The following is a 26,326-nucleotide window of genomic DNA, read 5'->3' on the forward strand; positions in this document are numbered from 1 at the left end:
AAAATAAAATAATTAAAAACCAAAAGTAAATTTTTATAGTTTTATTAAAAAAACAAAAATTGACTTTAATAAGTTAAAACATTTCGATTTTTATCTCTTTCCTCCTGAGGTATCCTCTCCTTACTGTTCCAAATGCCATATGCGAAATACACCAGCAAACCTAGAACACCAATCGTATTTAATTTGGAATAATAAAATAAATACTTTGTCATTAAAAAATTAATTACCCATTAACAACCATACAACAAATCGGAGCCATGTCGCAGGAGGGAGTTTCAACATTAAATAAACATTAATAAATATGCAGACAATAGGAAGTAAAGGAACAGGCGCAACCTGTGGACAATTTAAGTTTATCAAAAGAAAGCTTATCCTTAAAAAAACAAAAAAACAATATTACCTTAAAAACTAATTTCATTTTCGATTGTGGCTGTCTAGTTATAACGACGATTATAAGTACAAGTAGCAAGCTGAAAATAATAGCCAAGATTATCGATGATGATTCTTCTTCTACCAAACTTTCTTCGAGAAACGCAAAAACCGAGCCGAGAAGAAAAGACAAAACGACTGAAAAAAAAATTTCCATGATTTTCTTTTTACTTTTGCCCTTGTCATATTCTTACCGGCCAGGTACGTGCTAATTTTGACCACGTTGCTCGATGTTGTGTCCGGCTCGTTTGTCTTCGGCACGTTGAACATCTTCTGGAGAAGAGATTTGTCCCGTTGTGTGTCTTCCATGATGCCGTCTTCATATCTAAATTTACAAACAAATTTTACCGCATTTACCAAAAATTTATTTTAAAATGTTAAACGTTGATATTAACCTTAATATTAAGATGCATACACCGACCATCGTGTAGGCCATGAGCGTACCGAGTGCTGTCATGTCTAGAAGCTGGCTCGTGTTGAAAATCAGCGATATCAGCCCTAAAAAAATAAATCGTTGTTTTATTGATTTATTCAGAGATTTGGCTTTCATTTACCTGTCAAAATACCGGAGACGATCGTAGCTCTGATCGGCGTTTTGGTACGAGGGTTGATTTTTGCAAGCCAGGAAAATATGAGACCGTCTTCTGCTATTGAATACACGATCCTGGCCATCCCAAAAACTGAAGAAAGCAAACTAAAACAGAAAAAAGATTACAAATTTAATAACCACGGCCAGAATTATTTACGAAAAGACCCTACTCCTTTCCCAACCAGCCTTTTTGGAATTTGAGCACTTATTTCTGTCCTAATTTTCTGATTTATGTGGGGTTATTTCATTTTCAAAGTAGCAGTCTGCAACCGGGGTAAATTATCACAGTCTCGAAGGAAAAGTTTCAATATATCTTCATATTTTTTACAAAGTCGCCAAGGTTTTGATTCAGCGTTTTGAGGTAAAGTTCAAAGCGCATTGGCCAGCGATAAGCCCACAATCATCCAAAACTGGAAAAATGGCTTGAGAAATAAAAACTCTTTCACTGAACAGAAGCATCAGATAGCAACTAAGAAATTTATAAATCTCTCAAAAAGGAAGGCAAAATTTGAGGAGAATTTATAGGCCTCTGGTCTGTAGGTGTATATAGGGTCTCTGTAGGCCTATAGGTCTACTGGTTATAGCCCTCTCCCTCCCAGAAACGCCGACTCTGTCAAGAGAATCCACATCGACAATTATATTTTGTGAATGTTAGGCACTATCCCGGATACAGTATTCCCAATTAGGTAAGCTGTCACACCCATGGGACCGAAACCACAACTAGCTGGACTGGAGAAGGTCGAAAACACCAGTTGTAAGGCAAACTAAGAGACGATGGACAAATCAGAGACACGGTACCTGTATAAATGTGAGGCACTAGGCACGCCAGTAAGACGATTCTCAAACTAAGAGGTAGTTTTGTAAGGAAAAGCGCACATACCACGGTATAGTCATAATCATGGTGTTCCACAATAAATTATATATGAAGGTTGTGATGATAGTGTCATAATCTTTCCTTTATGATTTACCAGGTTATCTGCATAACCTATGGTATGTATTCTAAGCTGTTAAATTCTGTGATTAAATCATCAACTACTAGCAGCCATAGGAATGCCTATAGTACCCATCCATGGGATGCTAGATGAGATAGTTATACATTGCTATAATTGTGAGATTTCTCCAGTCTGCGGAGTGAAACCTGTAATTTAATCGATACCGTCATGACCAATCCAGCGAGAAGACTGGCAACAACCAAAATGGCAAGTACTGTTGGGGCGGCAGGCTTCTGGGGAGGAGCGAGTGTATCCTGAAAAGTTGAGCTTGATAAGCCTTGGGGACTGACGTGCCCGGAGCCTGGCGGGATGGTTGGCTCTTGGAGGGTCTCGTTCTAGAGATCCACAGAAGGGAGGTGGTTATAATGTGGAGAAGGGTAAAATTGAACGAACAGGTCGGATGCCTTTTGGGGCAAGCGCATCGCGAAAATTCCTTTTTTTCTCAATCCAAATCTTGGCACTGAGCATTGGGTGCTCCTAGAAGACTCCAGCAGACCCTTCCCAACCCTTGGTTGCAAGGATTTCCAGGCAGAAGATAATGGTGCAGCCTTGAGAATGTGACATACACTCTCAAGCATAACCTGGTCGACTTCCTTGGCGCGCATGATCGCCTTAAGCATCCTCTGCGTGCTTTTGGTTGATAGGTCCAAGGAAGGGTATATCGTGCGAGGATGCTAAGACTACGCCTATCTAGTCCCTCGAGATCCGTTAAGGAAGTTGTTGGCTTAAGAGCTGGCCTCGGATGGCGGGTGGTTAGGGATGGTTAAGGATGGAAGAAATGGTGTAAGAAGTGGCTCCTGAACAGAAGCTGTAATACCCACATCAATTTGATGAAAGATCTTTCCCTTGAACCCTCTGATTGGAGTAACTATTTAAGGATGGATGAAACGTCTTATTTATTCATTATATTTAATGTTCTATTGACAAAATTACTTCTTTCAATTAATTATTTTTTGTAAGGTTTTGGATGAAATGAAAAGCTAATGCCACGAGCGGGATTTGAATCCATGGCCTTCGGCTAAATACGCCGCTGCTCTACCACTTGAGCTATCGTGACTTCGATCCTCTCCGACACCAAAAAAATGGCAAAAAGAGAGAAAATTCGAAAGGTTGTAGGTTGAGATGGGGAGTTGGTGCCCGAGTGGATGGAACTATCGAAGTCAGTATAGCTCAAGTGGTTAGCGCAGCGGCGTATTTAGCCGAATGTCGTGGATTCGAATCCCCTCGTGACACTAGTTTTTCATTTCAACCAAAACCTTACAAAAAAAAGATTAACGTTTTATTTATATTTACTCCAGCTTGTTACCCCCTTCATTAGAAAACAAAAGACAGTCATGAGAGAAATCATCACTACATGAAAGGTTGGCAACCACATTACGATTTCTCGCTACAGGGATGAACTACAAAGAACTTAAGTTCTCTACTACGATTTTTGATCATTGTTAGGGGTTATCAATACTGCATCTCTCGTTGCATTTGTATCCTTTGTTTTGGAAACGTCGACCAACTGGTTGAGGATCGAATTTCTTTTATTCATCTAGTGAATTACCTTCTCAAAATGGATGACGATCTCTTGTGCTACGCTGTCGTTTATTTATATATTAAAAGCAAAAAACCGAAGAGGAAATGGTGTTAGAAGTGGCTCCTGAACAGAAGCCGTAATACACACATCAATTTGAAGAGATCTTTCCCTTTCAGTTCATGAAGTTTCATGAAAGAACCCGCTGATTGGAGAAACTATTTAAGGATGAATCTTATTATATCGTCTTATTATATTCATCTTTAGTGTTCTATTGACCAAATTACTTCTTTCAATTAATCTTTTTTGTAAGGTTTTGGTTGCAATGAAAAGCTAATGCCACGAGCGGGATTTGAATCCATGGCCTTCGGCTAAATACGCCGCTGCTCTACCACTTGAGCTATCGTGACTTCAATCCTCTCGGATACCAAAAAATGGCAAAAAGAGGGAAAATTCGAAAGATAGATTGAGATGAGAAGTTGGTGTCCGAGTGGATCGAACTATCGAAGTCACGATAGCTCAAGGGGTAGAGCAGCGGCGAATTTAGCCGAATGTCGTGGATTCGAATCCCCTCGTGACACTATTTGTTCATTTCAACCAAAACCTTACAAAATAAAGATTAACGTCTTATTTATATTTACTCCAGCTTGTTAACCCCTTGATTAGAAAACAAAAGACAGTCATGAGAGAAATCATCACTCTTCATGAAAGGTGAGCAGCCACTTTACGTTCTCTAAGTTCACTTATGTTCTCTACTACGATTTCTGATCATTGTTAGGGGTTATCAATACCGCATCTCTCATTGCATTTGTATCCTTTGTTTTGGAAACGACCAACTGGTCGAAGATCGAATTTCTTTTATTAATATCGTGGTAATGATTGTCCACAACTTTCCGTAAACATAGTAAACTTTCATACAATTCAATCACCTCAACAATATAATCCCGATTGGATGTCATTACCAATAAAGGATAAACGTTTTTGACTTTTTGAGAATGTACGACGGAGATGTTTGCTTAGTGACAGAAAGACGGAGACTGCGCCAAAAAAACGAGGGTTTTCCCATTCACGACCAGGCCACCGCGCCAAAATCCACACCCTCCACGCCAGATTTTCCCATTCACGAACGCGCCATGCTGTCGTCGCGCCGTAGATTTTTGGAGTGGCGCGATGGAGTTTGAACCGGTCGAATATTCGGCACAGCCGGGCACGCCAGTTCAGTTTTGCCATTGACGTGTTTTTTGAAAGTTTGGACTGCTACGAGCGATCGTGAATGGCCACCTTAATCTTATGCGTGAGAAACGGTGGATGGGGGCGGATGTTTTTCGGTGGTGCCTGTATGGGCTCGCTCTCACCGAAGGCATGGACTCCTCATTACGGTCAAAATATAACACATTGTTTTATGTACATCAGGAAAGAGGAACTGATTTATTTTTGTAAATATAGAGATGTGTTTTACGAAGTGTGAAAACAATGATATAACATGTAGGGGAAATTAGTTTTGTAGAATCGTTGAAAGTGACTCATGTTGATTTTCATGACAAAATAATTTCAAGGTCGAATCTAAGACAATTATTTCAATTTGCAGAAAAAAACCGCTTGTTTAATCTTAGCAAATATTGTTTTTCAGCATTATAGATATGGGTATTCATGAAAAATTTTGCTAATCGGGCTGTGTGTTAAAGTCGATAAATTCTGTGATGCAAACGTGTATTGGCCATGAATAAATCATCGGCAGGCCTTTATTGTACTATGTTTAACTTGATTTTCAATTGGGGTAATATGGTTAAAACATAATTGATTACATACAACACAATTAATGGTTATTATTAAATTACTATGTATGTTGTTCCTCTAAAAATATGCATAAAAATTAATCTCATTATACAATTCTGAAGACAACAGGCTTAAAATAGTTATCCAAGTTGCTTATTTTTTGCTTTTTTTCCAATAAAATGTAAAGACATCGACGCACTTTTGGAGCAAAATACAACCTATGTTGGAACCGCAACGTTTGTCCGTTTTTATTATTCTCCATTAAAAAACCATAGGCTACGACGGGATCCGAACACTCGGTCCCCAACCGTGGCATTAATATAATTATAAATTGTAATAGACTCGATCGTCTTTGTGTTGGTAAGAAAACTCAAAAATAGCGAAAGCAATCTCGGGCAAATTCAGCGAGTATATGAGATGAGACCAGGATCAGGATCGACTAGACTAGACAAATTATCAATCTTCGAAAATTTAATATAAAACGATGTGTGCATGGCAAAATTGCATTTATAACCATAACATATAGATCATTCCAGAAAAAAAATCTTCGTTTCATTTTTTGTGGTGATTAGTGACCGTTAGTCGATGATTATTCAGAAATCGTGAGATGCGGTCTGGTGTAGGTATCAGAAAAACATTTTCTTTACCGTGCCAATGTTTCGATCTTTATTGAGAACATCATCAGGGCCTGGGATTTATAAACATTGTTTAAATTTAACAAATACATGTAGGATGTGGAAAAAAGTGAATTTATACAATGAAAAAAAATATTTTTTTATATTCAATCAAAGCATTTCTACTCACTCAAAGTGTTTGTTTTCTGCGTAATTGTCGCAAGAATGGCACAAGAAAATCCCCGGCCCTGAAGATGATCTCAATAAAGATCGAAACGTCTCTGGAAATAGTGACCGAGCAATGAAGATAGTACGATTACGATAGTGCGTGAAAGATCTTTCAATATTCTCAAACGCCAAATGATACGATATATTCCTAGCTTTTCCTATAAATTTTGTAAATTCCTGTTCGTGATTAATAACGATTTAATTGATTTTTTTAAGCCAAAGAAGTACTTAAAAAGGTAGTTTTTCAGTGAATTTCTATCCTGCTTTGGCCATCATTTTGATCTTTACTTTTCAACTTAACTCGTTCTTTCTTTCTGATTCTTTGTGAACATTTCCATTTCTACCACAGTAATACGTGGTAAGTAAACCGAAATTTTGGAAAGAAAGTGTTTACGAAATATCACAGTTCGACACCAGTTAATAGAACCTAAGGCCATGCTGTCGACCTATTGAGGATTGCATCACAGAACTTATCGACTTTAACGAGAAGTTTTTCATGAATACCCATAATATCTATAATGCTGACAAACTACATTTGATGAAATTACACATGTTTTTTCCGCAAATGGAAATAATTGTCTTAGATTCGACTTTAAAAGTATTTTGTCATGAAAATCAACATGAGACACATTCAAAGATTCTGAAAAACGAATTTCCCCAACCTAAAGATGTTATAATATTGGATTTCAATAGTCAAAAATCTTCTAAAAAGTTGAAGAATTTTGTAAGTTTACAAAATAGCACACTAGGTTAACAGATCCAAAGACCATGCAGTCGACCTGATGACGATTGCATCCCAAAATTTATCGACTTTAACAGAATAGCAAAGTTTTTCATGAATACCCATAAAATTCATAATGCTGACAAACTATATTTTCTGCAATTAAAAAAACATGTTTTTTCCGCAAATTGCATCACAGAACATATCGCCTTTAACAGACATCCCAATTAGCGACGTTTTTCATGAATAGCCATAAAATTTATAATGCTGACAAACTACATTTTCTGCAATTACACACGTTTTTCCCCGCAAATTGAAATAATTATCTTAGATTCGACCTTGAAATTATTTTGTCATGAAAATCAACATGAGTCACCTTCAACGATTCTACAAAACGAATTTCCCCAACCTACGGATGTTATCATAGAATATTGGATTTCAATTTCTAAAGTTGAAGAATTTTATTTTGACTTTAACACACAGCCCGATTAGCAATGAATACTCATAATATCTCGCCTAATGCTGAAAAATCTCATTTGCGGAAATTACACAACACTAAATAGTCGAGTTCAATTCGAAGCTCTTTTCACATAAATCATCTTGAATCTCCTACGATGATTGTACAAAACGAATTTTCCTACCAAAAATGTTCTCATAGAAAATTTATATCAAACAGTTAAATAATTACTCAAGTTTACAAAATCTAAAATGAACTTGCTATTTTTTCTCTTTTATCTTTTATCTTTTTAGTAATGAATAAATATGTTTGTATGTTTTGGCCGTGCAAACTTTTAGAAAGAGAACAAAAGAATTTACCATCCTGTAACAGCGGCTACCGCTCCGGTGACGACTATCCACTGGACGTTGTGCCACCCTAGCTTCTGCAGAATGTAAGGGTATGGGGCATTGCTAGAAAGGAGCTGTAAAAGCATAGGTTAACGTTTTGAAATGGAGACTTACACACCGAAAGACTTACAGGATCGTTGTATGGATACATGAGAGAAAAAGTCGCCGAAATCGCTGTATAGACGACAATAGCGCAAAGTATGCTTGTCAAGAGTGATATGGGTATGGTGCGCTGCGGATTCTTGGCTTCACCTCCTGTTGTTGCTACTGTGTCGAACCCAGTGTAAGCGTAAAAGCATTTCGACGCGCCTTTCATCAAACCTGAGAATCCGAATGGCATGAAGCCTCCTTTTCCGCCTTGGGGGGTTGGCTTCAACCGCCAATTGGCGATGTCGGCGCTCATGAAACCGATCACAACCAGCACGGATATGGTGATGATGTTGATCACCACGAATATATTGTTGATCGTTGTCGACTCCTTCACACCCGATATGACTACGACTGCAACATCAAAATAAATCGTATATCCGTTAAAGTTCAATTCTCATATCAGTACCTGTAAATAGCATGATCAACGCGAAAGATAAAAAGTCCGGGTATTCTGCCAAGTTGGTAAAATTCATCGGCATCGTGGAGTTCAGACTCGAGCTTATCTGCCCGTCGAATATCGAATCGATGTAACCGCTCATTCCTCGTCCTAGGCAGGCACTTCCTAAAATTAAAAACACAGAAATCTTCCCCATGTATCTATAAATAAACAATACCATAGATATTTATATATACGCCTTCAACATATCTAAAATTTAAAAGTAATAAAAGCAATATAATAGATATTAACCGATGACGAATTCCAGGCAGAGATTCCATCCAAGGATAAATGCGGTGAATTCACCGACTGTTATGTAGCAGTAGGCATATGCCGAACCAGTGCCTGGTGTACGGCCTGCGAATTCTGCATAGCACATCGCTAAAAGAAAAACAACCAGAATTAAATTGAACGGAAGGTTTATCAAGTTTAGTTCTTTACCGGAAAGTATGCAAGCGAAACCGGCCACAACAAAGGAGAGTAACATAGCAGGTCCGACGGTGTTGGAAAGATCGCCGACCATGATGTAAACTCCCATCCCGAGCATAGATCCTATACCGAGAAACGTTAGATCTAATATTGTCAGCACTCTATTCAAAGGGCCTTTCTCTTCATATCGAAATTCCTTCTTTTTGCTCATATAGCCGAAGAACTTGCTGAAGTTCTCCTGAAAATGAAAACATGGTTTATTCTTAGAATTCTTCTTTTTGGTATGTCGGACATGTTTTGGCTTTTCGTCGTAGTATTATGTATCAATTAATTATTTCTACTAAACAGCCACTTAATACCATGGTCGAATCAACCGAAACAGCAAGGATAGATATGTCAAAATTATATGACTATTGAAAATTTGTATAAATTTTAATTTTGATGTAACCATGCAGTTTGATGCTTGGTCATGACCCCCAGTTTAAGGTTAAGGTAAAAAGGTGTTGGTCTCTTTAGAACAGTACGCACCAATTTTGGTCTATTATGCAATCTCCATTATTATCTAGAATCTCACGATATCTGAATAACTATCTATTAACGGTCACTAATCTCTACACATTATCTAGAACTTTTAGTTAAGCTTAAAACCAGAAACACACTTACCCGATGCTACGCCAAGCGACGCTACCCGACGCAAATCCAAACTCCGATTTTCCATAAGGTTGCATTACCCCTGTGCACATCTACCCGATGCTATGCCACGCTAACCTAACCTACCCGACGCTCTGCGATCCCCACTGTCCAGATTTTCGTCGGGTCGCATCGAGTACAGCCGAAGACAAAAGAACCGGATACTCATATTTTTATTCAAACTGCATGTATTATTGTCGTTATATTAATTACAACATACTTATTTTAATATAAACCAAATTAACTGTGATTAAAAATTAATTAGTTTTTATTTAAAAAATTAATTTTAATGGTTTGGTAGAAAATTAATCAAAACACCGGAATACGATTTTTTGATATAATGAATTTAACTAACAATTTATTGTACTCGCTTCGGCGGTACATATACTAAAATTGGAACAATTTATTACACGGTTTTGCTCATAAAATTTAATTAACAATTTATTTCATAGTTTTGCTCGTAAAATTACACCATTTTGTAATGTCGGGTAGCATCAGAACAGGACACTCATATTTTTTGTAGTTTATTTCAAACTAAGTACATGTAATTTTGTCGTTATATTAATTACAACATGTTATTTTAATGTAAACCAAATTAAACGAGATCAAAAATGCATAAGTTTTTATAAACATTGTTTAATTATGATGGTTAGGAGTAACTTTATTTAAAACAATTAAGTTTAACAAACAATTTATTAGATGGTTGTGCTCATAAAATTTAACTAACAATTTATTACAAGGTTTTGCTCAAAATAGTGCATTAAGAACAAAAGATGCGTTGCGATTGTGATAGTGATTATTGTGATAAACGCTGTGGACTGTACGCGACATGTGCTTGCGTCGGATAGATGTGCACACCCCACCAAAACGTGGCAAGGCGTCGGGTTAGCATCGGGTAGCGTCGCATGGCGTAGCATCGGGTAAGTGTGTTCCTGGCTTAAAACTTTTCATGAGATTCCGAAGCTTTGTAACTTCTGCTGTGTATATCCGTCAGTCTTTTCCCGTCCCAAAAGTAGGAATCTCAGCCTGTCTAGGCACCAACAGACTGTCCAGTCGGCAGTCCATCATTCTAGCCCTATCAGGTCATAGTTTTTGTAGTTCTGCAATGGCCCTTCGATGAATCTTTTTCGCATGGTTCTCTGCTGAAACATAGTCTCATTAAACCTAGGACTTATTTTTTAACCTGTTGCTTAATGGATCCATGTTTTTGACATTTCGATATGCACCAAAAGAGTTCAGAGCAGATAGATGTCGACATCGAACTTTCCTTGGCCATTTTTTAGGTCAAGAATGGCACTAATTTCTAGTGCTATGGTTAACGTTAAGGTTAGAAACGACATTGCGCACTGTGACCATTATTGGTACTTTCTGACAATATCAGCACAGGGTTTTTTCTGCTGTTCTGAATCTTCTTAATCCATTTTCATCACCCCCAGACCTTAAAGATAATCCTACAGGATGTTGTGGAAAAGTTTGATTTAAGTACTCATCAATCTCCAGTTTTACTACATGAAGGTGGATAACCGAATAGACCTCTACTAGTCAAAACAACTGGCTGGGATAATTATATCCTTCATACTGCAGATATCTGCAGGGGAAAAGTTTTAGGACTTTAGGACATAACCATGCCACTGGGTAATAAATAAAATTAATAATTTCAGCAGAAGTACTGATAACTCGTGAAGGACACAGTACGGCTATGACCAAAGTACAGTTGTCTTACTGGGTCAAATACTGCTCTCTTTTCAGACATGGGGAAGAAAGAATCTATAAGAAGAAGTTTCTGAATAAGATGGCAATGGTCTTTTGAAAAAATAGACCATATTTTACTCTGCAAGAAAAGATGTTTCAGGACTTACGACCCTGTAATGGGGTTAGGTGAGAAGTACTGTAAGTACAGAACAGGGAAAGCAATAGTCTTTAAGTACGCAGTATGGCCTCATCATGAAATCTACAATCTACAACCCACATATAACTTAATCTTTAATTTGAATTTTGAACTTTTTCTATGATCGAATGTTTTTCCCAAGTTCTGGAATTATTGGAATTTTTTGTCCCAAATGACTCGCAATAAAGCATAAATTATACAATTAAGATTTCAAAGCACGTCTGCGAAATGCCACGTCCCGTCTCACGCCTCACCGTCGCTCTAATTCCATAGAAAGAGGAATCTTTCATCTCGGATCCTTTGAGAAGAGAGAATGAGCCAAAGGTGTGGCTTATTCACCGTTAACAAGCTCCAGTCGTCTTCCTTTCTCGAAAGGATTATCTCACGGTTTTTATTATTAAGTACAACGGGTCAGTTCTGGAAGAAACTCGAGAAGGATTTCACCGGCTATCTTTTAAACTTTAAATTTTACGCGGATCTACGTTGGATAGAATTTAATTGTGTGAAAATTCCTTCTAACTTGATCCTTTTTTTGCAAACTCACCGACTCCAAAATTTATGTGACAAAAGGCGAATGTTCATTTAAAAATAACAACAATCTGGTTCATAGTGTCAACCTAGATACCGCTTATTAAAAAAAAATATGGATAAGGTTGAAAAAACTAACGATAACGACTGATAATAATGACTTTGTACACAAAAGTTCGTTATTAACTTTCACAAGATGGACTTTAAAAAAGAAATTAATCTGTGAAAAATCATGATTAGAGCTGCCCTTGATCTACCTCGTCTTCTGTTTACACTAAACAACAAAATATAGTATACTATAATTTTTTTTCCCCTTTCTGCAAACATTTTTGAAATAAACACCACACTTCAGATTTATTTATTTAGAAATCGTGAGATGCGGTCTGGTGTGATAGGTTTCAGAAAAACATTTTCTTTATCGTGCCAACGTTTCGATCTTTATTGAGATCATCTTCAGGGCTCAAAGTGTTTTTCTTTTTTTTCTGTGTAATTGTGCCATTCTTGCGTGTCGTGTCGAGAGTGTTTTTCTGAAACCTACATCACACCAGACCGCATCTCACGATTTCTAAATAAATATCGATTAACGGTCACTAATCACCACACACTTCAGATTTATTGTAATTTTTGGGTTTTCCGGCTTCATTTAAAAAAAAGTGTATTGAAATAGTTTTAACTTTAAAATTATCATATTTTAATGTTGAAATAGGGCATAATTTTTTAGAGGATTGATTAGTAGATTTAATATTTTCATTAATTTTATCGATTATTGATTATTAATCAAGCTACAGCTTCATAATTAGTCCTCCCTTGTGCTGTAAAAGGGTCATCAAAAATACCATCTTAATCTTTCACTATTTTCACAAATTTACGCTGCAACTTTATTTCTACTTATTAAATCCATAGTTAGTGGTATTTTAACCCAATTACTTCTTTCAATTACTTAATCTTTTTATGTGAGGTTTTGGTTGAAATGAAAAAGCCAATGTCACGAGCGGGATTCGAACCCACGATCTTCGGCTTGATACGTCGCTGTTCTACCACTTGAGCTATCGTGACTTCGATCCACTCGGACACCAACTCTCCATCTCAACCTACAATCGCATTTTACCCCTTTTTGGCATTTTTCAAATGTGCAATCAGGATTCGATTCTCGGCGACATATGAAGTGGCTATGGGGAGCTGTTAGTGAAGTTATACTTCGTTTTACTTATTAAATCCATATTTAGTGATTTATTGACCAAATGAATTCTTTCAATTATTTAATCTTTTTATGTAAGGTTTTGGTTGAAATGAAAACGTTTATTTCTACTAAAGTCGTATATGTTGTAAACACTTTTATTCACTTTTAGAATTGCTTTCTTAATTTAGTTAATTTTAATAGATCAATAATGAAGTTTTTATTGAAAATATTTATAAAGAACAGTTTTGGGCGGAGTCCGAGATGCTCTTGCGTGTCAAGAGCACGATCTATAGATGGCCCTCCCTCAGCCCCCTTATGCAAAGAAAGGTTGATCGATGTGTCCCACATAATTGAGGTTTGTCATGCGTTGGCTCCTTACAGGGAGCGTGTAGGCATGCTGCCGAATTGAAGAATGGTTCTCGGGGACGGTAGCGGGTTTTAAGTCTCATGTTTCAGGACTTTCTTTTAAATCGATATATGTTGTGTCTGTGTGAATATATTAGAGAGATTGATGAGGGGGTAATGGTGTAATTAACGTCACCATCGCCCCTCCGACAATGTGTTTAAGGTCGGCAGCGAAATTGTTTATAAAAGTACTCCATCGACACCAATTTAGATTAGCTTATTACTTTTGTATGGAGAGGAGGAGATGGAGGAATATCGAGTACTTCACTGACCAACCAGAATGAGTACAATCTACATATGTGTGGTATTAAGTGACCGTTACTTGATGATTATTCGGAGGTCGTGAGATGCGGTCTGGTGTGACGTGGGTTTTAGAAAAACATTTTCTTTATCGTGCCAACGTTTCGATCTTTATTGAGATCATCTTCAGGGCTCAAAGTGTTTGTTTTCCGTGTAGATGAGTCATTCTTGTGTGTCGGCACTCTCAACACGACAGACAAAAAAAAAAGAAAACAAATAAGAAAAGATGACAGGATAAAGAAAATGTTTTTCTAAAACCTACGTCACACCAGACTGAATCTCACGATCTCAGAATAATCATTATTTTTTTTTTTTAATGGGGCTACCGACAATGAGTCATAACAGCCCTTAATTCGCCCACGATATTCCGACATAGTAGAATTGTATAATAAGATTAATTTTTAGGCATGTTTTTAGAGGAACAACATACGTAGTAATTTAATAATAACGATCGTTCTCCATTAATTGTGTTGTATGTAATTATGTTTTAACCATATCACCCCAATTGAAAATCAAGTTACACATAGTACAATAAAGGCCTGCCGATGATGACCCTCAATTTATTCATGGCCAATACACGTTTGCATCACAGAATTTATCGACTTTAACACACAGCCCGATCAGCAAAGGTTTTCATGAATACCCATATCTATAATGCTGAAAAACAATATTTGCTGAGATTAGACAACCGGTTTTTTTCTGCAAATTGAAATAGTTGTAGTAGATTCGACCTTGAAATTATTTTGTCATGAATATCAACATGAGTCACCTTCAACGATTCTACAAAACTAATTTCCCCAACATGTTATATTATCATATAATATCGGATTCCAATAGTCACCAAATTTCTAAAAAAATTTAAGAATTTCTTAAGTTTACAAAATAGCACACTAGATTAACAGGCCCAAAGACTATGCAGTCGACCTACTGAAGACAATTACAAGATCTTGTTGAGAATTTAATCCAAAATAGTCACCAGTCATTCAAATACACAGTCGGTTGGTGTTTTACGAAGTGTTTACGAAATATCACAGTTCGACACCAGTTAATAGAACCTAAGACCATGCTGTCGACCTATTGAGGATTGCATCACAGAACTTATCGACTTTAACGAGAAGTTTTTCATGAATACCCATAATATCTATAATGCTGACAAACTAAANAAGACTATGCAGTCGACCTACTGAAGACAATTACAAGATCTTGTTGAGAATTTAATCCAAAATAGTCACCAGTCTTTCAAATACACAGTCGGTTGGTCATAATTGTGCTGCGAATTTGACCCTTCATTTTGGCTATCAATTGCCCACAAGTGATCAATGTTAGTCTTTAAGATTTATTTACCAATGGATGATTTACTTCAAATTGGTAAAACCTTGTGTTTTCAAGGAATGTTTCTTCAGAAATATCCACCCGTAATGGTTCTGTCATTGACTGACACTCGCATATTATTTTAGGTTGTACATGGCTAAAACTGACCAATTTTGATTAGACCTCTTTATGAAGTTGAAAATTGTTTTCACAGATCGTGAGATGCGGTCTGGTGTGACGTAGGTTTTAGAACAACACGTCACACGAAGAATGATACTTCCACACGGAAAACAAACACTTTGAGCCCTGAAGATGATCTCAATAAAGATCGAAACGAGGCACGACAAAGAAAATGTTTTCTAAAACCTACGTCACACCAGTCTGCATTTCACGACCTCCAAATAATCACAATGTACATAGTTGTGAATGTATTTATTAGTGCGATTGAATTATAGATTTTAGTTAGTTCTAGGCTAGATTATAAGTGTTGGTAGCTGAAATGACATAGCTGGGGAAAGCTCACGTTGGCGCCTAACCCGTTGGTTGAGGGAAGGGACAATCTTTCGATCTTTCGGGCCAAAGTATAAACCCTAGGGTTAGAACATCAGGGAACCTTTCGGAGTTGAAAGTCCCCCCCCCCAAAAAAAAAAGGTTTTTGTGAAATGTAATAATGGATTGTGAAGTTAACGTATTAACAAGTTTTATATATACATATTTTTAGGGTAGTTTATTTTGATCTTCCGTGTATCCTGCTGTTAATTTCGATTTGTAGTCGGTTCCTGGAACCTTTTTCCACTGAGAGGGTAGCTATGTTATTAGCAATGCTGCGATGGCTATGTTTTCCTTCTGTAGCAGGTCATTTGTATGCAGCAAATACCACCATGGCCTAGGATGCAATCTTGGTTTAACTTGGAACTACCTTTTCCAAAGATAAGAGGTAATTAACATATTGTCTTGAAAATATTATTTTTTGTTTTTATTAGGTTTCGTGGTCCGCTTGATCAAATAAATACTTTTCAATTAATTAAGGTTTTGGTTGAGATAAAAAAGTCAGTGTCACAAGCGGGATTCGAACCCACGACCTTCGGCTAAATACGCCGCTGCTCTACCACTTGAGCTATCGTGACCTCGATCCACTCGGACATCAACTTCCTATCTCAACCCCACCTTATTAGTTTTTCCCTCCTTTTTGCCATTTTTCAAATGTCTTGTAATCTATTTGATTCACGGCGCCAAAAATCGACAAATGAAAAATGGCAAAAAGAGGGAAAATTCGAAAGGTGGGATGGGAGGTGATCCGAGTGGATCGAATCGATAGCTCAAGTGGTAGAGCAGCGGCGTGTTTAGCCGAAGGTCGTGGGTTCGAATCTCGCTTGTGTCACTGACTTTTTATCTCAACCAAAACCTTAATTAATTGAAAATTATTTTTAGTTTATAATATTTTTGTATTCTTCAGACTTCTCTATAATATCGAGACTCTACGTGTCTGATCTATGATTGCTTGGCTCTAAATCCAAGTCTTTAATATTACCTTTTTTAAATGTAGGATTTAAATCTTTCCAGAACTAGTTTTTCAAATAGTTTTGAGATTGATGGAATCAATATGGTTGGATGAAACTTAGGGTGAAAGATTAGCTGGCTGTGCAATCATTGTAGTATCATCTACTTTCCAGATAGTTAAGTACTTAAGTCGGGTAACGTTTTCAAAACTTGACTGGAAAAATCCTGGAGCTTTCCTCGTATGTAGATTTTTATTTATTTCATTAGCTGTATTTTATTTGGAATTTTCTAAGAGATGATGTCAGCTATTCGTCATTCGGTTTAAACGTCTCTGCCAAATGAATTGCAAATGTATTTGCTCCATTATCTTTGGCCCGGGAGCCGTATTTTTTCTAAGTGGAAGAATTTGAATAATGTATTATAATTTTCCTGTTGCTTTTCACATTGATTAGTTGGGTTTTAATGCCTGCTTTTAAATCTAATTACCAAGAGTTTCAACTTTGTTTTATTTTAGTTTTAGAATTACCCGTATTTTTGGACGGTACAGAAGCAAGTACGAGTGGCACCCAGTCTCCTTTTCTATGATAAATCTCCTCGCAAATACGAAACTGACAATGATAATAAACGTTTAGAACTAAAATGCTGGTTTATATCAATATCTCAAATCTTTAAATTTTAGACAGTTTTGATTCTTAGGCATAAAGCTAAGATTTACATCTTGCTGGCCTCATGCCTGGTTTACGTTCGTAGTATTTGTTAGTCAATTTCTCATTTGCGAGGAGATTTATCATAGAAAAAATTATTTTATATCAAATATTTTCTAGCTAAATGCCAAGACAAACAAAGAATAGATACAGGAAATGAATATGATGGAAGATTTGGTTTTCTCTAAAAGCGGTTACTAGCAATAAATAACAATATATGAGGCATGAAAGACCAGGAAAATGTGTTTTTACATTGAAAATAATAGAACTAATTATTTAAAAAACAAAACAACAAACCTTTAATGGCACGTTCTGACCTCGAATAAAGAAGTAGGGGCAACATTTTTGACAAAATTGCTCAAGGATCCAAAGAAACTTCTTAGGCTTTTGGCGTTCGCAATTAAAATTCAGGACATCACCAGTTTCAATAAAACTATTGAAATAAAAATTAAGTCCGTACGATCTGAGAAAGACCAGTCAAGTTTAAAATCAATATGTGTTATCACATGATCTCGCGTAAAATGTTATGTACACTTCAAACTGTCTCATCGATAGAAAATTAATAAATAAATCAATTTCAAAATCTGATTGATTTCAAGCCGGCAGAGTGATTTGGGCAAGATCTTTTCTTGTTTATGCTCTTTCATGATTTTTTACGTTATCCGTTTCAAACCTGTGTACAAAAATCGTGCTAAATTAATTTCAGACCTTAGTCAAAACGACTGCAAATTGGAAAGTTGACAAGAAAAATTTATTAACTTGAGACATTGTAATTAATTAAAAATAATTCTGATTGTATACGAAGATATGCACAAATCCTTCCTTCTTCCTCAACTGTATTTTCTTCTTTTTATCCAGGTTTGGTATTAGAGTGTAGAACTCTTAAAAAACACAATCACCAAGATCATGATATGATTTATTTATTGCATTTGACTAGGCTTTTCGTCCTGTTTAAAGGTCCCTCTTAAGGACTTTTACAATGTAAAACCGGACTCCTGAAGCTATGTCAAGTCTAAGTCTTTCTAATTGAGTTTCTATGTGGATTTACAAAAAATAATCAATTTGTTGAATTCTTAATGAAAAGGTTTGAAAATTTTTAAATTCTATATCATTTTTTTTTAAAGTCAACACATTTGTTCAATTCTTAAAGAAAAGGGTTTGAATTTTTTAAACACATTGATGTTGATGAAAGGAGTAGGGATAAAAGATGCGGCCACAAGGCTTTCTGCACTTCGACCTGAATAGATTTTTATAATTCATTGGTCAGCCAGGTTGTTAATCAGCCTTCATAGCTTTGCCAGCGGCTCCTTAGTGTAGAATCTCGTTTGTGGTTTTTCCAGCCCTAGTTGCAAGAACCCCCATCCCTATCACTATCCGTGATGGTGATGATGGTGATGAGGATACTAGGAAGCGGGGTTTATGCTTTCCAGGCACTGCAGCCTTCTGGCTTATTGTGCCTTCCTAGTTCCCTAGTTCAGTGCAATCCTGCTCAGAAGTATTAGACCACTGACTGTTGCTGCTACAATTTCATTCCCTAGGTAGATGGTAGATGATCATTCCTAGATGATATGGGTGGCTGTTTCCTCCTCGTTGCATAATGTACAGATGGGATCATCGTTGTGCACGCCCATGTTGTGTAGATGTTTTCCTAGATGCCAGTGACCGGTTAGTAGTCTACCATACCTCCGAGTCCCCCCTCTCCAACTGCAGCAGTGAGTTTGCCAGTCTTGATGAGGGTTGTTTTGACATAAATTTACTGTATCAAGTGCCTCTAGAGTTTTGTCTCCTTTTTTTCATTCGGATCCATTGCGATGCTGTTTTTGTTATCCCAACTATATGGCTTGAAGCTCCTCCTCTGCCCAGCGGGTCTGATTTTCGTTACCCAAAATTCCCTTGTGTCCTGGCACCCAAGACATGATCAGGTTGTTGCGTTCCTCCAGGTTTTGGAGATTATGGATCCATTCACTGACTAATATGTGGTGATTAGTGACCGTTAATCGATAATTATTCAGAAATCGTGAGATGCGGTCTGGTGTGACGTAGGTTTTAGAAAAACATTTTCTTTATCGTGCTACGTTTCGATCTTTATTGAGATCATCTTCTGGGCTCAAAGTGTTTGTCTTCTGTGTAATTGTGCCATTCTTGCGTGTTGTGTTGAGAGTGCCTGGGCACGCAAGAATGGCACAATTACACAGAAGACAAACACTTCGAGCCCTGAAGATGATCTCAATAAAGATCGAAACGTTGGCACGATAAAAAAATGTTTTTCTGAAACCTACATCACACCAGACCGCATCTCACGATTTCTGACTAATCACTGACTAATTTTGATGTGATCTAACCTGCTTGGTTATCAGATCTTATGAGGAGTGCACGTTGAAAAAATATTTAATGAATTTCTTAAGCGCCTTAAAATTTGTGATGTGTACTTTTTTCCTGTCGTTTTATTACAGAAATATAAAGTGAATAAAATTATCCTAAATCCTAAGCTTAATTTTTATTTGATCTTGAGAGATAAATAACGTTTTAATTAGGGTTTTAATCCTATCGATCATTCCCCACTTGAGCTTCTTTCATCAGATGCATTTCCTTCATTAGAGCAGGGCTTCCCAAATCTTTAGCCAGCGGAACCCTCACAGAACAAAATCCAGTCCCACCTTTTATCACTTAGCCAGTCCATTCCTAATTATGTGATAGGGACGTCACTATGAAAACGAAAATTAGATTGAAATAGTCAACTTTGATTAACGAATTAATGAGAAGAGGGAGGTTGTTTTAGCCTGCACAATTTGGATATGTTAGATTTAATTTTTGATTATTGGAAGCGGATGTCGTGTGTAGCATCAAGATATCTCCGGTATTTAGTTTTATTGGCTGTATAGATAGAATATCCGGATTCATCTGCTAAAAAAAAAGTTTGATTGAAATGTTTTGTTACAATCATAGCCAAAAATTGGGGTAACTATCGGACTCGAAAGTATTTTTCAATGTGAAGTCTGAAGTAATGTCTATCAAACATTCGTATTCGTTGAAGATAGACTGGTTGGATTTGTTGTAACTGAAAACGGAGTGCCCCCCCCCCCATGGTCTTCCAGCATTGTATCTCGAGCAGTTTGGAGGTAGTGCACAAAGGACATCTCCAAATTTTAAACGTGTCCACATATTTTATCGCAAGCTCCAGTTTGTTTTCTTTTAAAAAAAATTTTAACGCAGGAAAACACTCCACCTCTTCCTTCTCAACAGATTCATCCCAAAAGTGGATTTTTCTTTTGAAGGGGCGAACTTTGTCATTAGTTCATAAGCATCGAAAGTTGTGATATTCTTACCTTGCACAGAAAAACTCATCTCATTCATTTTCATGAAAATATCTCATAAATACAGTACGGGCCATTTCTCATCATTGAAAACGTTGGCCATTGTGGTCCATCAAAAGAGATGCTTCAGAATGTAATTCCTGTAGTAGGGAAAGTGCTTTTCTTTTATTCTCTCTATGGAGAACCAGGGAATGATGAAGTCTTTCCATATCGTCAAGTAGTATTGTGAAAAGATGCGGCTATATAATTAATAATTTGAACAGACTCATTCAAAAATTTCTTAAAATAGGCTGGCATTTGTTTCATAGCTAAAGCATGTCTGTGGAGAACAAAATGACTGCTGCTGCGATTCTTCGATTTATCTTTCATTTTAGTAATCAGTCCGATAATTTGGTCAGACATTGCTTTTGCACCATCTGTGCACGCTTCAATGCAATAGAACCAAGGAATTTCGTTAGTTGTAAACAAATCGTCCAACAAACGGAATATATCAGCATCTGTCGCATTGGCAGGAAGTGGTTTGCACAAGAGGAAAGCCAATAAAATAGCCAACCAAACGGTTTGAAAAGAAAATGAATTTTATTGGATGTGAGAAACCAGCGATTCTTTCACACTATCTGATAAATGAAGTATCCGTCTTTTGACTGTATTGTTTGATATGGGCATTGAACATGCTTTAGTACTTTTTCTTTAAGAGCTTATCAACATCTAACGGTGTCCTTGAGCGTTTCGAGCTGGTGTGCTGAGCTTAAAGCTTCAAGCCTGATGTCTGTGAGCACAAGGTCTTTCTCTCGGAGCTGTTTCTTTAGTTCTCCAACGATATCAGGACCAGATTCCTTTTTTTCCTCAGTGGGAAAATGACTCACTTGGCTGTCTACACTAGTACCATTCATTTGGTGGAGCAGTGGGGAAGAAGGCGCACTTTATCTACGGCATCGGACTATACCGAACCATTTCGGTTTTGCTTACTTCTGGAGAAGGCTTTGTTGAATGAACTCCTTAACCATCTCCGCTTTTTCTTCTTTTCGTTCTTCTTTTCGGTTTCTTGTTGAAGAGGAGTGCTTGAAAGGCTGCATGTTGAGCTTAGCGAATTGAGACTGGACACAGAATCGGTTGACAGATGTGAGATATCTGTTTCATTCGGGGGGTCTGTCGTGTTTATGGTGTGCCGCCTTGCCAAAGATGGTATTTGGGAAGTTAGACCTGCCTCAACACTCTGCTTCCGCAGAAGCTCGAACGTCTGCCTCAGCTCGAGAGCAGTTCTGAATCTTCCTTCTCGGCAGTAAGCTGCTGCAGCCTGTGTCATGCTTGAAAGTGACTGCTCAAATGCAGAAACAACGTAGGCTTGAATAGGTAACAGCATTTGGTCCTGGACCTGGTAGTGGCTAACTCATACCAACGCCCGACTGGTGCCTGAAGCAGACCGGAGGCTCTTCTGACAGGGGCTCGAGCACACGGCCCTACCGAGGGAATGAGCTTTAGCTGCCTGTGCCACTCGATAACGAATCCTGACGCTTTTGTGAGTTTTCATTTGCATTTTTTGCATGTGTTTTAATGAAGATTCGAGCAGCCAGTACAACGCGCTTTCTCATGAAAAAAATCTGTTTCTCCCGAGTTGTGTCAAAGTCAAAATGAAGACGCAATTTAACAGGAAACATTGAACTGTTTCGAAGGACTTTCGCGCAAATCACACACTGATCTTTTTACCCTCGTCACCCTCTATAAATCCCAAATCTAAGTAGCTGTGGTGGTACTAACGCATCTATTCGCGAAACTTGTAGAATATGAGCATGCTGGATTCAGTATTATCAATGAAATTTTTAGGAAACGATCGTCTTACCTTAAAAATTTATCGTTTTCAGTACTCATTGATATGAATTTTTTTTAAATTTTATTAATTCATTCGACTTTATTTTTGTAATTATTAATTTTTCTCGAAGTTCACCGCGGACCACCGTTTAGGAAGCCCGGCATTCCTAGTATACAGATGAGAAGAAAAACCTATGAAAGGGCAAAATTAAAGACTACAAATTAGATAGTTTACAAAAAAGCTTATTAACGACTTAAGACGTTATAATTAATTCAAAATAATTCTGATTGCATCCGAATAATTAAGTTTCTAATTCCTTCTTCCTCTTCTGTTTTTTCTCCTTCTATTTAACCAGATTTGTTATTAAAATGTTGTACTCTCAAAATAGATACACTCATCAAGATCAACCTTGCGATTTATTTATTACATTTGCCTATGCATTTCAGCCTGTTCTAAGCCCCTTCTTCAGGACTTTTAGGACTAGAATAATATTCCTGAAGCTCTACTAAACCTAAGTGTTTCTAATTAAGTTTTTATGTGGATTTTCCAATGAAAAACTCGAGAAAATTAAATATTTCCTTTTTTGTAAAATTAAAGCTTTATTAAGACAGTGTTTCTAATTAAGTTTTTATGTGGGTTTTCCAAATGAAAAACTCGAGAAAATTAAATATTTCCTTTTTTTTGTAAAATTAAAGCTTTATTAAGACTGTGTTTCTAATTAAGTTTTTATATGGATTTCCAAATGAAAAACTCGAGAAAATTTAATATTTCCTTTTTTGTAAAATTAAAGCTTTATTAAGACTAAGTGTTTCTAATTAAGTTTTTATGTGGGTTTTCCAAATGAAAAACTCGAGAAAATTAAATATTTCCTTTTTTTTGTAAAATTAAAGCTTTATTAAGACTGTGTTTCTAATTAAGTTTTTATATGGATTTCCAAATGAAAAACTCGAGAAAATTTAATATTTCCTTTTTTGTAAAATTAAAGCTTTATTAAGACTAAGTGTTTCTAATTAAGTTTTTATGTGGGTTTTCCAAATGAAAAACTCGAGAAAATTAAATATTTCCTTTTTGTAAAATTAATTGTGACCGTTATTTAAAAAATGTTAATCCATTAACTGTTGAATACAATATGAATAAATCTAAGAATTGTTCGAAAATCTTTAAATTCCACATCATTGTTTAAAAATAAGTCAATCCATTTGTTGAATTCTTAAAGAAAAGGTTAAAAGGAAATTTTTTAAATTCCATTCTGCGATGGAGGATTCTGATAGGTTCGGGGCCTATATGGTCTTGCAGATCCTTTTCCTTACCCAAAATTTGTGTCCTGGCACCCGAGATATCATCAGGTTATTGCGTTTCCCCAGGTTTTGGAGATTTTTTCATTCACTGACCAATTTTGATGTGATCTTTTGACATGCTAATGCTTTAATAGCTGCTTTATTATCAGATCTTATGAGGACTGCACGTTGAAAATTTTTTTAATGAAATTCTTAAGTGCCCTAAAATTTATGATATGTACTTTTTTCTTGACGTTGAAAGTTTACGAAAAATACTGCGTTTTTATTACAGAAATACAAAGAGAATAAAATTATCTTTCATTCTAAACTTGTTTTATTTGATCTTGACAATAAATAATTGCCCGTTTAAAGTTTTTTTTTTTACCGCTATCGATCATTAATTCCCACTTGAGCTTTTTTCGACAGATGCATTTCATTCATTAAAGGGTTAAAATCACTACAGTGGTCACGACTGAAAAGCGATTACGGATTAAACTGAAGTGTTTTGTTCAAAAGATCGACGCATCGAGTACGTTTTTAAATTGTGCTATAAAATGAAGCCTCAGGCCAGAGATCCGATCCTAATGGATGTTACTTTTCAACGTTGATATGTTAAATTTTTTTCGGACTTGGCAGTTCAATTTTATATAAGCATGTATAAAAATATAGCCGGTTTGGACTTGACAATTGTGAATGTATTGACAATTTTGAAGATATGCCTCATCCATCAATTATTTTTTCCTCTTGGAGATTTTTTTTTATTGCCAAAAGAGAATACACTGTTAATCTTCATCCGAGATAATTAATACAGTCGAATAAAAAAGTTTTAATATAACTTGAACAAAAAAATTAATTCGGTCATATTCTTTGAGTTAAACGATTTCGTTTAAAGTACCGAATAAATTTTAAATTTTATTCTCTTGGGTTAAAAGCGTACACGTGTTTATTTTTTTAAAATAAAATAGTAATTAGATGAACAAAAGGTACATGCGAATTGTTTTCTTAAGTTAAAATTTGTCTATTTGTAAATTGTATATGCCAGAAAATATCGATCTTGGCTAATGAGCTAAAAATTTACATTTTCTTAGAAAATATTGTTATTTATTATAAAGTAGTAAAGTGTTAAATCAGGACTAACTTCAAGACTATATTTTGACAAGACTGTCCTTTTTCAAAGATGTCACTTCTTCCTCATTGCACCTAGATTTTTTTTTCATAAGATAATAATATTGATTAAACATTTGTATTAAAAAGTGTCAAAATTAGTTTATTAGCTAGAAATTGAAGTTTAAATAAAAGTTTACGATATCAATTACCTTTTTGAAGATTTCAAAGATCATTTTTGGCGTTGATTTGGGTTAAATTTGAGACATGCGAACAAACACAGGGCACGATTCCTTTGTCAGTATGGTCACTGGATACGACGAAGCGAGGTCATCTCGTCCTTTTGACTTACTGTCCACCGATTTGAAGACGAAGCCGGTGGGCAGTGTTAATGCTGACGGCCCGAGCGTGGAGTGTTGACTGAGCCGCGAAAAATTTCTCCGTCCCACGAGCCTTATCGAACGCGAAATGACATCATTTCATTTTCACTCGAGATCCAATTTTGAGACGGACTCTCCTAGAAACCCAAATCTAGGGATCAAAATAACAATAAACACTGATGTTTAAAGCGTAACGTAATCCGTAAATACTCAGGAGTTGATCCGGTTTTACAAACCGACTAGTACTCTTCATTAATAAAATGGCCTGGAGTGCAGCTTAAAAAAAACACTATAATTATGACTTCCATAAAACATTTGAATAAATTGAGAAAGTTACGTACATTTTTTTTTTAATTATTCCGCTATTTAAAATGATCAAAATAGAGGCTTGAAATGATAGTGGACAAGATACTGGTACTATACGGTGCAAAAAATAAGACATTTTTAAGAAAAAGGAGAAAGCAGGCCAAATATTTGGAAAGTTGTCCGATTTTTTTTTTTATAGCGAACTTTTAAGTACTTGCGTCTGTCAGGCAGATGCGTGCGTCAGCATCTGTGCTTGCCATAACCATCCAAAAATTTAACCTAGGCGATTAAAAAAAGAAGGAAAAAAAGTTTAAAGAAAAAAAGAAAACTGTATTTATTTTTTTAAATTTTTTTTACGAGTGTTCGCAACAGCAGAGGTCATATAAACCCTCAGGGTGCCGGTGTTTTTGAAAAAAAAAAGAAGTCTATTTGTAAGTATGTCGGGTTCGAATGCAGGGCTGCTAGATTCGAACCCGGGACCTTCACCTTACAGTGATGAGCACCGTGTCAACGTCAACGCCTAAAACTTTGTGGCAAAAAAAAAAAATTAAACGGCGCATTTCCAAATGGTATTTTTTTAATGTGCCTACATAGTTTTTAAGCCTTTTTATGATAAATACCGCAACTGCATAAAAAATCATATTCGTCACTTGACAACAAAGTTCTAATTTGTGATTTTTTTAGGTTTTCCACTTAAAAAGAGCGATTGTGGCATATCTGACATTATGCACTTTATTAATTAATGATATTTACAATGCCTTAATGATATTTATAAAACCTTACTAACGAATATGCATATTAGTTACTATGTCATCCAAGGATTTTGTAGTCTTTATGTCATCTACAAAGTCTTTTGTGTGTGCTTGCCATTTTCCACAGGGAACAATCCAAAAATTTAAC

The 26,326-nt window shown here is 36.3% G+C and overlaps 1 protein-coding gene across 1 annotated transcript; it reads right to left on the minus strand.

Annotated features, from left to right (window-relative positions):
• Window positions 1–26: 26 nt before the first annotated feature.
• On the minus strand, window positions 27–25,223 carry LOC106662588 (cationic amino acid transporter 2-like). Its single transcript, XM_014386783.2, has 12 exons — window positions 24,953–25,223; window positions 8,742–8,967; window positions 8,553–8,681; window positions 8,271–8,426; window positions 7,845–8,215; window positions 7,685–7,788; window positions 984–1,123; window positions 825–927; window positions 624–754; window positions 401–567; window positions 228–336; window positions 27–160 (listed from the first exon to the last, which is right to left on the minus strand). Exons 1-12 carry the CDS (start codon window positions 24,974–24,976, stop codon window positions 66–68), a joined length of 1,755 nt encoding a protein of 584 aa, XP_014242269.1. The 5' UTR covers window positions 24,977–25,223; the 3' UTR covers window positions 27–65.
• Between the last annotated feature and the right edge of the window lie 1,103 nt (window positions 25,224–26,326).

This window comes from Cimex lectularius, unplaced genomic scaffold, assembly GCF_000648675.2.
Source record: "Cimex lectularius strain Harlan isolate CLEC.00 unplaced genomic scaffold, Clec_2.1 scaffold33, whole genome shotgun sequence".
Lineage (NCBI taxonomy): Eukaryota > Metazoa > Arthropoda > Insecta > Hemiptera > Cimicidae > Cimex > Cimex lectularius.

Coding starts and splice junctions, on each gene's coding strand:
- LOC106662588 (XM_014386783.2), bottom strand. CDS start 24,976: ATGATCTTTGAAATCTTCAAAAAG. Junction 755..824: donor GTATGCATCTTAATATTAAG/GTTAATATCAAC, acceptor TTGTAAATTTAG/ATATGAAGACGGCATCATGG. Junction 337..400: donor AAATGAAATTAGTTTTTAAG/GTAATATTGTTT, acceptor AATTGTCCACAG/GTTGCGCCTGTTCCTTTACT.